Source organism: Coturnix japonica, chromosome 3, assembly GCF_001577835.2.
Source record: "Coturnix japonica isolate 7356 chromosome 3, Coturnix japonica 2.1, whole genome shotgun sequence".
NCBI lineage: Eukaryota > Metazoa > Chordata > Aves > Galliformes > Phasianidae > Coturnix > Coturnix japonica.
The window spans coordinates 30,247,544-30,261,589 of record NC_029518.1 but is presented as its reverse complement, the minus strand read 5'-3'; the positions used below and the strand labels follow the sequence as shown (position 1 = coordinate 30,261,589).

Genomic DNA, 14,046 nt, shown 5'->3' with positions numbered 1-14,046 from the left:
CAGTTTTTTCAGAAGTCTGGATTTAAGTGACACAAGCAGAAGGTGGAGGCAAATTGCTGTCCCCTACCCTGTTAAATACAGTGAATAACTCTGGTTTGAGACAGAGCTGATGCTTGTCTTTGGTTGTGTTGAGGGTCTTATGCCTCAGTGTTCCCTAAAGAACATTTTGTGGAATGTTAAACATGGCTTCATTAATAAGCAATGTAAGGCAGCGTGGTGAGCACTCACACAGCGTCAGCTTCACAATAAAATGTTGCATTTATCCTTTTCTTACTGCTCTCGTCTGTTTATCAGATTAAAACGCCCAAAGCTGCAACCCTTCTTATTAAACCTCAATCTGATTAAGTTGTTACTGCTTTAATAAATGAATCAAGTCAGGTGTTGTGCCTGCTGGATGATGGAACAATAAATACGTCAATACCTCATTTAGTTTCTAAAGGACTTGAGTCAAGTTCTTATTGAGTCAAGTTCTTAGTACTAATATAGGCAAGTGCTGCTATCCGTGACTATCCGGATATCGCTGTGTGGTGCAGCAGGGCGGGGTAAGGCCTGGTGTCCCCGCCCTAGGGGCGCGCTTCCTTTGCCGTCACATCCAGTTCCGCTGTCGCCCCGCAGGCTCTGCAGGTTGCCACAGTGACGGCAGCCCCCTCCGCCTCTTCCGGCCTCGCATGGCGCCGTCTCTTCCGGTGCGGGCAGTACTATGGTGAGCTGGACGCGACAGGGAGGGACGGGCCGGTTGCGGCGGGTGTGAGCGGGGAGCTGTGAGGGCGGGGAGGCGGCTCCCGGGCGGGCCGGGGGGTTCCAGCTCCGAGCTCGGAGCGCGTCGTCTCTCATCCCCCCCTTGTGGCGCCTCCCGCCCCGCTCCCGGGGCAGCCCCGCCGGGCCCGCGGTGACGTGGCCGCCCGTGTTTTCCTTACCGGGTCGGGTCGGATCTCCACGGACACTGCAGCAGGTGGGGGCGCTCCTTGGTGTCCTGGGGGGTTCGGTAGTGATTTGCCTGGAGACAGCGCAGTAAGTGCTTTGCTTTCGCCTCGGGGAACGTGTATTTGCAGTCTGTAGTACTGCGATCTACTTGTGGTACCGACCCAAACGTGGGTGTGCCTGCAGGTACTGAGAGCGGCGTGAAACACGGCTGTATTGACAGGCGTGTCTGTCAGCTGAGTGAGGCTGGTTAGGTGACCGGCTTGGAAACACCTCTCCTGTCGTGAATTCTGCTCTGTGTCAATATGAGGCTTGGTTCTAAGCCAGCCGTAGTCTTGTGGAAACAGAACATGTTATTGAGAGGCACCGTTGAATTTAACTTTAATTATATGTGTCCAGTTCTGGGCTCCCCAGTACAAAAAAGACAGGGATCTCTTGGAAAGAGTCCAGCAGAGGGCTACTAAGATGGTGAAGGGCCTGGAGCATCTCCCCTATGAGGAGAGACTAAGGGAACTGGGTCTGTTTAGCCTTGAGAAAAGAAGGCTGAGAGGAGACTTGATCCAGGTTTATAAATACCTGAGGTGTGGGAGCCATAGTGGTGGGGCTGGTCTCTTTTCAGTAGTGCGTGGGGACAGGACTAGGGGTAATGGGATGAAAGTACAGCATAGGAAGTTCCGCACGAATGTGTGGAAGAACTTCTTTACAGTGAGGGTGACGGAGCACTGGAACAGGCTGCCCAGGGAGGTGGTGGAGTCTCCTTCTCTGGAGATATTTAAGACCCGCCTGGACACCTACCTGTGTGACGTGGTGTAGGGAGCCTGCTTTGGCAGGGGGGTTGGACTCGATGATCTCTAGAGCTCCCTTCCAACCCCTGCAATTCTGTGATTCTGTGATATCATTGAATCACAGTGAGCTTTGAAATAGTTCATAAGTGAAGGTTGTTTTGTTTTGTTTTAAATCTAAACCGGGGGGTTGAGTCAAATATTAAATTAACCTTTAACTTTCTTAAGGGGACAATCCACCTGTTCCGCAAATCACAGAGATCGTTGGTTGGAAAGTTAACACATGAGTTTAGGCTGGTTGCAGCAGATAGAAGGGTGAGTATTTCTTTTGATAAATAAATAATAAAGCTATTAGCTGTGAAATGTTGAGATGAACTATTAATTTAAGCAAATTGTTGGAAATATCTTTTTAAAGTAGCTGTACTTCTTTTAAAAAGTGGCAGTGTTTTAAACTTAGTTTCACATTGAGCTCATGCATCAGGTATTAAGATTATCGTAGTGATGCTGTCTGCTGTAAATACACCAGAGTGTACAGATATCTCATTATTATCAGCACTGTGAATAGTAACGATGCCTTTCTGTCTTTAAATGGAGTTGTACTTTCTGTTAAGTTGGAGTCCTATGGCCTGTCCCTGATAATTAATTTTCCCCAGAGTTGTGCTTATGTTTAATGCATTAGGTAGAACTGTAAGCCAAAGCTGTACAGGTGTTTTTGGGGTCAAAGTTCTAGCATTAAGAAAAAAACCCACTTAGATCTGTACTTCTCTGTCAGAAGGGAGGGCAGGAAATAGAAAGCTGTTATAATTCTGTCTTTAACATTCAGGAAGAATGTGTTGCAATTAGATGCGGAGGGATGTTTTTTCACACCAAAAATGTTTTAAGCATAATATGCAATGCTGATGGAAAATGAGTTTGGGGACAATCTGTACAATGAAAATAGAACATGAGATTGTTACCCTAAAGTGAATTGCATGTTTTTGGGTGAGACACAGGTAGTACTGCTTGCACGATGAAATGCTACAATGTTGTGGTTTTTTACAACAAGATAGGTATGTTTTTGTCTTGTGAATCTTGGAAGATGTAAAATATGTGTTTATTCTCCTCAACAGTCCTGGAAGATCCTGCTGTTCGGTGCTATAAATTTAATATGTATTGGTTTCCTGCTCATGTGGTGCAGCTCTACAAACAGCATAGGTAGGTGGCTTTTTTGCAGTGAAGATTCTAACAGCTGCACTGTGTTTCTGTACCCATAAAGTTCCAGAGTACAGCAAATCAAAGCTCTGCGCATAATGGAATTTGGTGACTGAGAAGCCAGGTCTGGAAAGTGCCGCCTTTTTGTTTGCTATGGTCATTGTGGAAGCATTTACTGTGTTCAGTTTTGGGCCCCTCACTGCAAGAAAGACATTGCGGCCCTGGAACGTGTTCAGAGGAGGGCAACAAAACTGGTGATGGGTCTGGAGCACAGGCCTTACGAGGAGCGGCTGAGGGAGCTGGGATTGTTCAGCCTGGAGAAGAGGAGGCTCAGGGGAGACCTTATAGCTCTCTGTAACTACCTGAGTGGAGGTTGTAGTGAGCTGGGGGTTGGCCTCTTCTCTCATGTAATCGATGATAGAACTAGAGGGAATGGTTTTAAGCTGCGCCAGGGGAGATTCAGGCTGGACATTAGGAAGTATTACTTCTCAGAAAGGGTAGTCAGGCATTGGAATGCACTGCCCAGGGAGGTGGTGGAGTCACCAACCATGGGAGTGTTCAAGAAACGTTTGGATGTGGTGTTGAGGAATATGATTTAGCTGGGAAGTATTGGTAATGGTTGGACTAGATGATCTTCTAGGTCTTTTCCAACCTTGATAGTTCTGTGATTCCTTGCAGAGAGGTGTTCCAGGACTTCCAGACTTTGTGTTGATTTTTCTCCATGTAGCATCATCCTCTGCCTTTAAGACTGCACAAAACAGGGTTCTAAACTGGTCCTCAAACCTCTTCTATAGAAGTAGTACTAGCAACATGGAGAGATCTTCATTTGCAGTTGGTTGAGAGCATCTGTAGTGTGGCAAAAACATTCTCTAATTTCAGGAGTGCCCTTTTTTAATGTTTTGTATTTTTCCTGTTTTTGTACAGGGGCTCCAAGATGCTCCCTATCAGCTGTACTGAAAGTAGAATGCCCTATATTTTCACTTTGTGACATAGGTATCCATGCTCTTATAGATGTACTAGAGGAGTAAAACAAGTGAACCTACTTTTTCCTGCATTAATGTGTGTAAGAGATCTCTTGCTTTGGTGGAGTGTGTGTTACAAGAAGGTCTCCCAGCTTCTCTGTCTTTAAGTCCTTTAAGTCTTTAAGTCACAGCTATTTATTTCTGGTAGCTTAATACATTATGTGGCTGGGCAGTTAGTAGAATTTGGATTGCCATAATCAACCAGTTCATTAAGTCAGAGATGCTGGTGTTCTCAAAACATTCGTGTTATGTGCACATAGAAAAAAGAGTACTCTGTACTATCAGCAGAGATCATTTGTTTGGATAGAAAATGGCGTGGAGATGTGGTGGAGGGATTTAACAGAAGAATACAAGTGACTGATAAATTATAGTAAGTTTTAAATCTTTGGTTTCTTACAGCTTTAACTGCCTACACATATTTGACAATCTTTGATCTTTTCAGGTGAGTTTTTCCCATTTAATCTCACAGTTCATTTGTGCCTGGTTTTGTTTATTGATATAGGTAGAAAATGTATTGACAAACACAGTGGAACACCAGCTGGTTTAAATGAATGTAAAATTGTACATCACAGTAGAGGAGAAACATTTAGCTGCGTTGACAATGATTACATTCCTTTGTTAATTTCAGACTTTTGCTTTGTACTCTTCACTTGTAAGTGTGATGGCAGACAATATTAAAGGGATTTTCTCAAAGTACATTTTACTGTTAGACAGATTTAGGTCTGACCTCATGTAGCCTCTGGTATCCCTTCAGAGAAACTCAGATCACATGCAAAATAAACACTACTTGTGCTTACCAGGATGTCAGTGGAAAATGCATTACATTTGGGGTTGTGACAAACTTGATTTAGGTTGAGTGATGTTGTGCACTGGAGGTTGATGGTAGCCTTTGAAAGTGCAGCATGTAGTAAGTACAGCGTTTGGATGTCTCCTGATATAAGGACTTAGACTGGCTACCAGTGTGCTAATGTTCTTTGCTGTCCATTTTCTGGGGTCAGCTTAGATGTCTTGGCAACATCCCTTTTGTTTCCAAACAGTCTTTTCTGGATTCACTGGAAACCTCGCTGGGATAATGATGGAAGGGTTGAGTTCATGGTAGAATGTTATGTTGGATAATTCAGTTCTGATGGATGAAGTGAATGTCTGTATACCTCAGAGTTTGTGAAAGCCATCGTTGTTTATTAGAGTCTAATTCTCTCTTTTCTTTCAGTTTGATAACATGTCTAATAAGCTACTGGGTAATGGTGAAGAAACCCAGTCCAGTCTATTCATTTGGGTGAGTACTATTAACGAGATTCAGTGTTTGATAATACAGTGTTTGATTTGTTATTGAATATCCTTGCTCATGTTCTGTAACAGCCACCACAGACAATTGGTGTGTGTAAAGACTGGTTCTCTAAAGAGCAGGCACGGCATACAGGAGGAGAGGAAAGGGAAGACACCAGACAAAGTACTAAGGAATGTGTAATTTTAAGCTGGAATCGTAGTTTTTCTTCTGTCAGAACAAAAGTTTGTTTGTGGTAATTGGAATTTTGGCTTAAATTGAAAATTGTGCTACATTGTGAACTTCCAATTTCTTTTCATCTGCTTGAAAGAATTGGAACTAGTAGGTCTATTCCACTTGCTTCTCCACAGACCACAGTGCAGTTGGTGAATTAGGAACACTGAACGTTTAACAAACTTAATATTTTAATTGCAGGTTTGAGAGGTTTGAAGTTCTAGCTGTATTTGCTTCTACAGTTCTGGCTCAGCTTGGTGCTCTTTTTATACTGAAAGAAAGGTAGGGATCTGTATGTTTTTTCTTTGATTTCTCTTGCATAAGAAGAAAGTCCATGTTAAGCAAAAGCGTGTGCGTTCTACAAATGTTATCTGTAGAGATAAATTGTAGAAAAAAATATTGATAAAATTTACCTCCAATTTATATTGATTACTCTGCACAGAGGCTTTAAATCAAATGATAGGAATTGGTAATTGGAATGTAGCAACTGTCAAGGAAAAGGTGGTGTTTTTAGGAATGATATTTTCCAATCGCTGTTAGGAATTTGATGTAATATGTCTGCCTACGCATCTTGACTTAAGTTAATTACTAAGTAAAACTTTTTTTCCCCATAAGTTTCACCACGAAGTAAAGCAACTCCTTAATATCCCTGGATGTTAAGCCATCCCTGGTTGTGTGTTAGAGCTGTTTGCATGTGGTGCTCAGGGTTATGATTTAGCAGAGGGTTGTTAGAGTTGGGTACTATGGTTAGGCTGTGGTTGGACTTGATGATCTTCAAGGTCTTTTCTAACCTGGGTAATTCTATGATTCTAAGAATATGTTAAGGATCAGAATGTTTAGGCTGGCAATTTCATCAGTCCTGTCTTCAGCAGTTTCAACCTGTCCTGCTTCATCTCAGTGATACATATCATCATCGCTTCAAAACCTGATGTGCTTACTTAAGTAATTAATCTTTCCCAATGTTGTATCTGTTAGTTTTGTTTATGGATGGCAGCTATTTATTCACAACATAAGAAGTATGCTTCAGTTGTCAAGTCTGTATTATGTAATTTAACTCAAATTTTCCATTGTTTTTGTAGTGCAGAGCGATTTCTGGAACAACCCGAGATACACACGTAAGAAATTGTTTTGATATGTGAAATGATAAGTTTTTAATTTTCCTTTGTATTCCTCATTCTCAGTCCAGCACCTTGTAGTGGAAATGCCAAGTCATGGCCTGAACTGGTGGTTGAGCACCTGGTAGGAAGGCAGGGCCAACCCAGAGAGCTCAGGTGCAAGCAATCTGAAATGGGTGGAATCAGGATTCACCCCTTCCCAGACCTCATTTACAGGAAGGCATTGGGCAGTTGCTACCTAGAGTTCTTTGTCTCCATATAATTTTACAAAATTTTAAAGGTAGGTGGTTAATGGGACTTTGTTTTATTGACATTTGGAGGTACAGAAGAGAAAGCCAGGTTAGTGCTCACATTGTAGGAAAGGCTCTGTGTGAGCATACAGGCCCGCTGGCTGCTGACTGGCCTCTCAGTGCATTCATAGTTTGGAAGGAGTTGTAGTATCTGCTGCCTCTTGCTAAATGCTATGTTAGGAGGCTGGTATGTTGGAGGGAAAGGTGCTGTAATCATTAGGGAACTGCATTTATTACCAAGATGATGATGACTGCAAAGAGCATGGGAAAGGGGGAAGAAGGGGTAGAAGATATGGTGAAATCTTAGTTTTAGTAAAGAGCAGAGACCCTGTGTCCTTTCTGTAGGAAAACAAGTGTTGCTATTTCTGCTAAGGGGGCAATTAAACTTCAAAGGACAGTATGTATAAATATACACCTGCATGTATATGTGTGTATGTACATGTGTGCAGTTAGTTACTCAACATTGTGAACACTGTGTTCAGTGTGAGGTGACAATGTTAATGCATGATATTGGCAGATTGCATTTTTTCCCCCTGAAATGCTAATGCACTGTCAGTTATTAGACAATATGCTGATACATCTTACTTTCACTTTTGATTTCAATGCAAGCTACCAAGAGAAGTGGGTGTGGCATCGTTAGCAGTAATTACAGCTTGGTTTCATGCATTTTGTCGATAACATGGAATAACTACCTTCTTTTCTTTCTCTCCTTAGGGGGCGGCTATTAGTTGGTACTTTTGTGGCTCTCTTTTTCAACTTATTTACAATGCTTTCTGTGAGGAATAAGCCTTTTGCTTATGTCTCTGAAGGTATGTGATTCAAATATATCGAGAACTAAGAAGAAGTTTTTATGTTCCTTTTTTTATGAAGGAATAGCTTGTCTGGTTAGCTTCCTTAACTAGCTGGTACATGTTACTATTACTTCTGAACTTAATGAACTGTGTTGAACGTAACCTGAAGTTATATTTATGCTTAGTCTGTTCAGGTTGTTATATGAAACAAGCATTTTACTTCCTAGAAAAGCTGGGCTTAGTATTGTTAATATGACAGTGATTCTTCTGAGATGCACTTATCTATTCATAGAGTAATAAGTTCTTCCCTTAAAATAAAGCTTGAAGTGTTTTCTAAAATGGATTGCTTTACTTTTAGTCATGTCATTCACTTTCTTTTGAAGCTGCGAGCACGAGTTGGCTTCAGGAGCACGTTGCGGATCTCAGTAGAAGGTAAAGCTGTGTTTTTACAGCACTTAACTTGTGGGAGGCACTGTTGTGTTTTGTGCATAATAGCAGTTTTTGAAAGATGTTGAGACAAGAGCTGTTACGTATGAGCAGAGTCAGAAGGGCCTTTATGGTTCTTGAAGGAGTCATTTGCTATGTCTGCAGGGTGTCACGTTCTGAAGTAGTTGTTCTGATGCTCATGTGTTCAGTGGTTTGGAAGCTGACAGCTGCTTGTTTGGTTTTGTTTCAGTATTTGTGGAATCATCCCAGGACTGAGTAGCATCTTTCTACCACGGATGAACCCTTTTGTCTTGATTGATATTGCTGGAGCTCTGGCTCTTTGCATTACGTATATGCTCATTGAAATCAAGTACGTATAGTTGCTGTTTAGTGAAACTCATTTTATATCCATTCTGTGGGAAGCTGCTTTTTCTTATGTGAAAAGAATGTTCTCATCAAAAACTGTAATATGTATGAATGAATTTGCAGTTGCATTAATGCATTTATCGTTTCTCAAAGAGACATAGTTAAGATCTCCTCAATGTGTATGTGATTTCTTCTCATTTCTTTCATTCTTTTAAATCTTCTTGCCTTTTTTCCCTTTTTTTTTCTTTCTCTCTAGCAATTACTATGCTGTAGACACAGCGTCAGCTATAGCAATAGCTTTGATGACTTTTGGTACCATGTACCCCATGAGTGTCTACAGTGGGAAAGTCCTGCTCCAGGTAAGGCAATGTTGCATAACACTTTTAGGGGGATTTCAGTTTTGTTAAACTTGTCTGTTTTAAGGATGTAAATGGGAAGTGTTCCAAGAGGAGTGTGTGATAAAGGGCCAGAGGAATTGTAAAGACAGTAAAAGTGTTCAGCATGAAGTAATAAGAATGTATTGTGTCATATCATTGGTCTTGTGTAGGTAATTTGGTTTTAAAGGCTCTGCTATTTAACCAGAGCCAGATAATCTTTAGTGTAACTTTTTTTCCTTTTCTTTTAAAGACAACCCCTCCACATGTGTTTGGCCAGTTGGATAAGCTTCTTAGAGAGGTAAGTCAGCAATAGACGAGGTACATGACACGTCATGCACAGCCAGTGTTAAGGAAGCATTCAGGAGTATGAAGACTTTTTATGGCTAAATAATCCAGGATGATCACTCAGGGATTTATGTATTTATTTATTCTTGGATGTAGATAATATGGAGTTTATTATCTAAGACAAGTAAGTGTCACAGAGGTGTCTGGAACATACCTTTTCTAGCACTGCATGCTGTTGGTTGGTTGATTCTTTTAAGTTTTAACCCACTGTGCAAGAGGCTTACCAGTGTAAGTTGAGGTAAAGAGGAGTAAAGAATGCTGTTCACAGACACCATATCAGGTTTAGACAATGTTTTCGTTTCACTGTGAGAGCAACTTTAACCTGAGCTACTGAAATCCACTTTTCTGATGGATTTGGGTATTTAGAGATAGCAGTAGGTAAATGTTAATGTTACAGTTAACAGATCTGTTCAATTTTGTAGTGTGGGAGCTGTTGTTTCATTAATGGAAGTGCTGGTGCTCAGCTGTGTGAATAAGGACATTTCTAAGAAGATGTGAACATTTCTAACTTCTTGTATTTTTTGTGCAAAATTAGGTTTCCACTTTGGATGGTGTCTTGGAAGTTCGAAACGAACATTTCTGGACATTGGGTTTCGGCACTTTGGTAAGTCTTCACTGTCTTTAGGAAAGTATTACTTTATTTAAATAAAAGTAGTGAGGAAATTCTTTTAAAGGAAAAAAGAAAACAAATGGATTGAGTCAGTGCTTATTTTCTCCCACCTGAGGTTTTTTTTAAAGCTTTGTTACTGGTTAATACTCTTCATGTGTGTAGCAGCTCTGAATTGGAGCGTTTCTGACTTCCTCCTGTATTTTGGCACTGCACGTAATAGTAAAGACATCTTTCTAAACGTGTAAAACCTCTCTGTGAGGGGAACAAAAACTGTAGACCTCCACATACAAAAGGACCTCAATATTTTCAGTGTTTATAGGTAGCAGGAAAAAAGAAATGCAACACAACTACAGGTGTGCGCTGATATTCTACTGAAAGAATGGCCTTTTTAGTGGTCTAGAATGATCACAGACAACTCAGTTATTCTGGAATCAATGCAGGTATGTTGTGATAGTCAGAAAATTAGGACTGTTAGATTTCTTTTTGTTGTTTCTACTTCTTAATCCTTCTATTAAGCTACTTTTTGGAGGGAGAAAAAGGGCTTGGTCAGACCTTTGCTTGTATGTTTACCTACTGGCATCTTCCAGATTGCAGTAGAAACTCCCAGAGACCTCTTAACTGCTCCATCTGATGTAAAAATACCCTAAATTAGCAGAGGCTGTGAACCATCTTCTATTAAACATGAACTGAAAAAGGATGTGGGGGTTTGTTTTGTGTACCTTTTTGCATCAGTAGTTCAAGGTGAGCAGTGCAGCATTGCTGAGAGGTAGGCAGGGATAGCTCACAGACATGTACGCTTTGAGGACAAAGTCATTCTGAGTTCCCCTAGGGGCAATATCTTTCCTTTGTTCTTGCTAGTGGTTTCATTTGTAGCATCTGCCATGTATTTTGTTGGCTTTGTCTGCTCCTGCAGCCTAGTGATGATACGTTTCCTTGAGTGTGAAACTGGAATTAGTCTGCGCTTTCATCTTCTCTCAGGCCTTTTCTGTTGTTGCCTTTTGTTTTCACACCATCACATGTTGTATTTTATAGTTCAGTTTGAAGACACTCTGCTGTTCCCGAATGATCTTGATGTGTTCATGAGGTGAACACATTAGCAAAGATCAGAATCTGTTCTAGTAATGGAATTCTTGGGTTTGCTTACCAGCTCAGTCGGTAATCTCTACTGAGAATGATCTTCCTGTGATTCTCTGCGGGGTAACTTCGCTGCTTCTTGAATGCATGTGGAGAACCTTATGAAGGTGACAGTTATTATTTTTATCTTTTTTACTTATTTTTATAATTTTTATAGGCTGGATCTGTCCACGTCCGAATTCGGAGAGATGCGAATGAACAAATGGTCCTTGCCCACGTCACTAACAGGTTATACACGTTGGTCTCAACCTTGACTGTTCAGATTTTCAAAGATGACTGGATCAGACCTACCTTATCATCTGTGCCTATCGCAAACAATATGCTGAACCTTTCGGATCACCACGTTATTACAATGCCGTCTTTGAAAGCTGCTGACAACTTGAACCCTATTACATCTACTCCAGCAAAGCCCAGCAGCCCACCACCGGAATTTTCTTTCAATACACCAGGCAAAAATGTGAATCCTGTTATCCTTTTAAACGCTCAGACGAGGCCCTATGGATTAAGCCTTAATCATGGATCCACACCTTACAGCAGTGTACTCAATCAAGGATTTGGAATACCGGCAATGGGAGCTACTCAAGGATTCAGAACTGGCTTTACAAATGTCCCAAGCAGATATGGAACAAACACTCGTGGTCAATCCCGACCATAATAAACAGCATTATTTATTGTACTTAAGGGTATTGACTTAATTATTTTATTACCCAATTTTTATGAACATTTGGAATGTCAGAGCATTCCGAATGGCTGGGAACAAGTGCATTGTTCAGATTTGTGAAATGGTTGAATTGCTTTCTTTTTCTCCTTTCTGTTAACAGTAGCTCGTATAACGCCACAGATGTTTTCCAGACTTAGGGTACTTTACAGATAGTTTTTATAGCATCTACTTTTATTCAGTTTTCTATTCACTCTCCTGTTGTTTTTTTTTTCCCCCCAGAATGTATCAAGATTACAGCACAACTACACCAGACAGTCAATTTGTCACTAAGTAAAGCTTTTTTACTAACAAGAGCAGCTTGTTGAGTGCTGAATGGATTGAGAGCAAAGGGAACCACTGATGTGCAAGGCTGTTCTTGAGGATGTTTTGATCGCTGTGTTAAGCCACATTCTGGCAAAGTCACAATTAGTTTTTGCAGGGTTGCAAAAGTCCATCAGTATTATTTGTATTATGGCCATTGTAAGGACAATCTGACATTTCAGGTTCTAATTCATTTTATGAGACAAAGTTTTTATCACTTTTGTTGATGCCTTTATAGAAATTGCGGTGGCTCAGCAACCATTTTCTAGCTGTAAGTTTTCCATATCCATCTCTGGTATTTCTTTTTGATTGAATTTCAGAACTACTTAGCAATATACCGGGAAATAAAGGATTTCAAACTTAAGGTTTTACAAGCACCTCTTTTTTACAGTTGACCCTGTTTAAGATACAGAACAGGTGGCTGTTTTGTTTCTGGAGCCAGTATTTAATTTTTCACTACGGAAAGTGTTCTCCGATTTGTGACTGTATTTTGCCTCTTTGTATTTGTCCTGTAGTTTCCTGTAGCAGAAAAAGATGACCTGCTCCTCTGCCTGAGTTTCTGTCCAAACCACCATCGGTTCTTACAGCCAGTGCTGGAGTGCTTCACATTCGGGGCACACAAGGCTGCCTGTCTCTACTTTTGCATCATTGTTTTACTGTGCCTCTAGAAGGCCCTGTTTCTTCACAGCCTTTCTCAAGAAGGGTTTCTCTCTGCTTGCTCTGATGGTAGCAGGGCAAGGCTGTGTAGCAATCCATGAGGTTTTTGTTCTGTCCTCCCTTGCAATGCGCATCTTTTAATTCCCCAGCCAGTACCTCCTTTGCATTTCCTTCTGCATCTCGTGGTGTTTGGGAACAGGCTGCCCATTCCTGTCCTTTCACTTGCAACTCAGGGTGCTGTGTGTTGGCTTGCACCTCATTATTGTGCATCCAAAGCCTCTCCGTTTATCCCAGGCAGAGCTGTAGTATCTCAGGGACTCCAAGTGTAATAATGTTTGTTACCTGAAGATAATGAGTTCAGTAGGGGAAAAGATCTTGTTCCATAGAACTGAGTTGAGAAGCAGCCACCTCCATTAGAATTTTCAAGATCTGTGGCCTCTTAACATTGGCTGAGGATACTTTTTTCCTTGTTTTCTTTTTCCATATGTTTTTTTTCTCTGCTGCCTCTGACACATGGAGAAGGGTGGCACTCCTGCAAACAGAGCAAGGTGACGTTCTGCATGGAGGCCCCTTGCTGGGATTTTATAGGCTGAGGGAAGCGTCCAGACTGCATGTAGCAATGTCAGTTACACACGGGGGATCTAACTCTGTACTTCCTTTGCAGCAACAACAGTTTCACTGCTGTCTTTGAATGTATAACCATCAGGAAAACGCATTTCAAAGTCATGGCGTCAGCTCCGTAACCACCATCCTCTCATTGCTCTGTGTTTGTGCGTAGCCCGTTGGATGTGCCATTGCTGCTGTGTGGAGGCTCACAGAAGTACATAACGCTCCTGGGTGCTCAGCTGGGCTGCACTCTGCACCACCTGCAGCAGCGTGGTGCCAGCAGGATGTTTACATTTCCTACTCTCACGTGGCCTACTGCAAAGTTGAGTTGTTCCTTACTCCAGTTTCATAAGCGACTTCTCCTTGTTGGTGACATTTGAAATATGTTGTATTCTATTGGTTGCATGCCCACTTGTTTTTAGTAGGAAGTTAAAGCTTTGTTTGATTAAAAAAAAGGAGTAACAAAAATGAAGCCGATCTTTGATTTAAAATGCAAAGGGAAAACAGAATCCCAGAGTTCTGAGTGCAATATCATTGCTTTAACAAAGTTATTTTTTGAGTGATTGTTTATACATATATATATATATCTATATCTCGTATGTGCAGATGATAAAGGGTCTTTTAGAGATTAGGACAGTTTTTTAGCTGCTTTATTGTAATGAATCTGATTCAGACTATTTGTTAAATCAACAGAGAGTGAAATGTCTCCTTTTATAAGAGGAAAAATAAAATCAGTGTCATCTGTGAATGACAAGGAAGAAAATGGTACTTTGTGTGCAGAATGTTGTAGTTATCTTCTGCTCAGAGAAATCGATGTGGTTTATGGGATGTTCTCTGAGCGATGCCCATCTACACCATGAACAGAAGTGTGTTTTGCTGGGTCCTTCTCTGGGT

The 14,046-nt window shown here is 41.2% G+C and overlaps 1 protein-coding gene across 5 annotated transcripts; it reads left to right on the top strand.

The window, feature by feature from the left end:
- Positions 1 to 557: 557 nt before the first annotated feature.
- Positions 558 to 12,253, top strand: SLC30A6 (solute carrier family 30 member 6). Of its 5 annotated transcripts, none has more exons than XM_015857609.2 (14): positions 558 to 686; positions 1,932 to 2,018; positions 2,813 to 2,897; positions 4,316 to 4,358; positions 5,127 to 5,192; positions 5,616 to 5,696; positions 6,494 to 6,529; positions 7,534 to 7,628; positions 7,994 to 8,042; positions 8,287 to 8,406; positions 8,659 to 8,761; positions 9,030 to 9,077; positions 9,660 to 9,728; positions 11,026 to 12,253. In XM_015857609.2, the coding sequence occupies exons 1-14, from the start codon at positions 669 to 671 to the stop codon at positions 11,521 to 11,523; spliced, it is 1,398 nt and encodes a 465-aa protein (XP_015713095.1). In that variant the 5' UTR covers positions 558 to 668; the 3' UTR covers positions 11,524 to 12,253. The 5 variants fall into 5 exon arrangements, with proteins under 5 accessions (XP_015713095.1, XP_015713096.1, XP_015713098.1 ...); XM_015857610.2 differs by having other exon boundaries at positions 558 to 703; positions 11,026 to 11,544; XM_015857612.2 differs by lacking the exon at positions 558 to 686 and adding an exon at positions 843 to 1,011 and having other exon boundaries at positions 11,026 to 11,544.
- Positions 12,254 to 14,046: the final 1,793 nt, after the last annotated feature.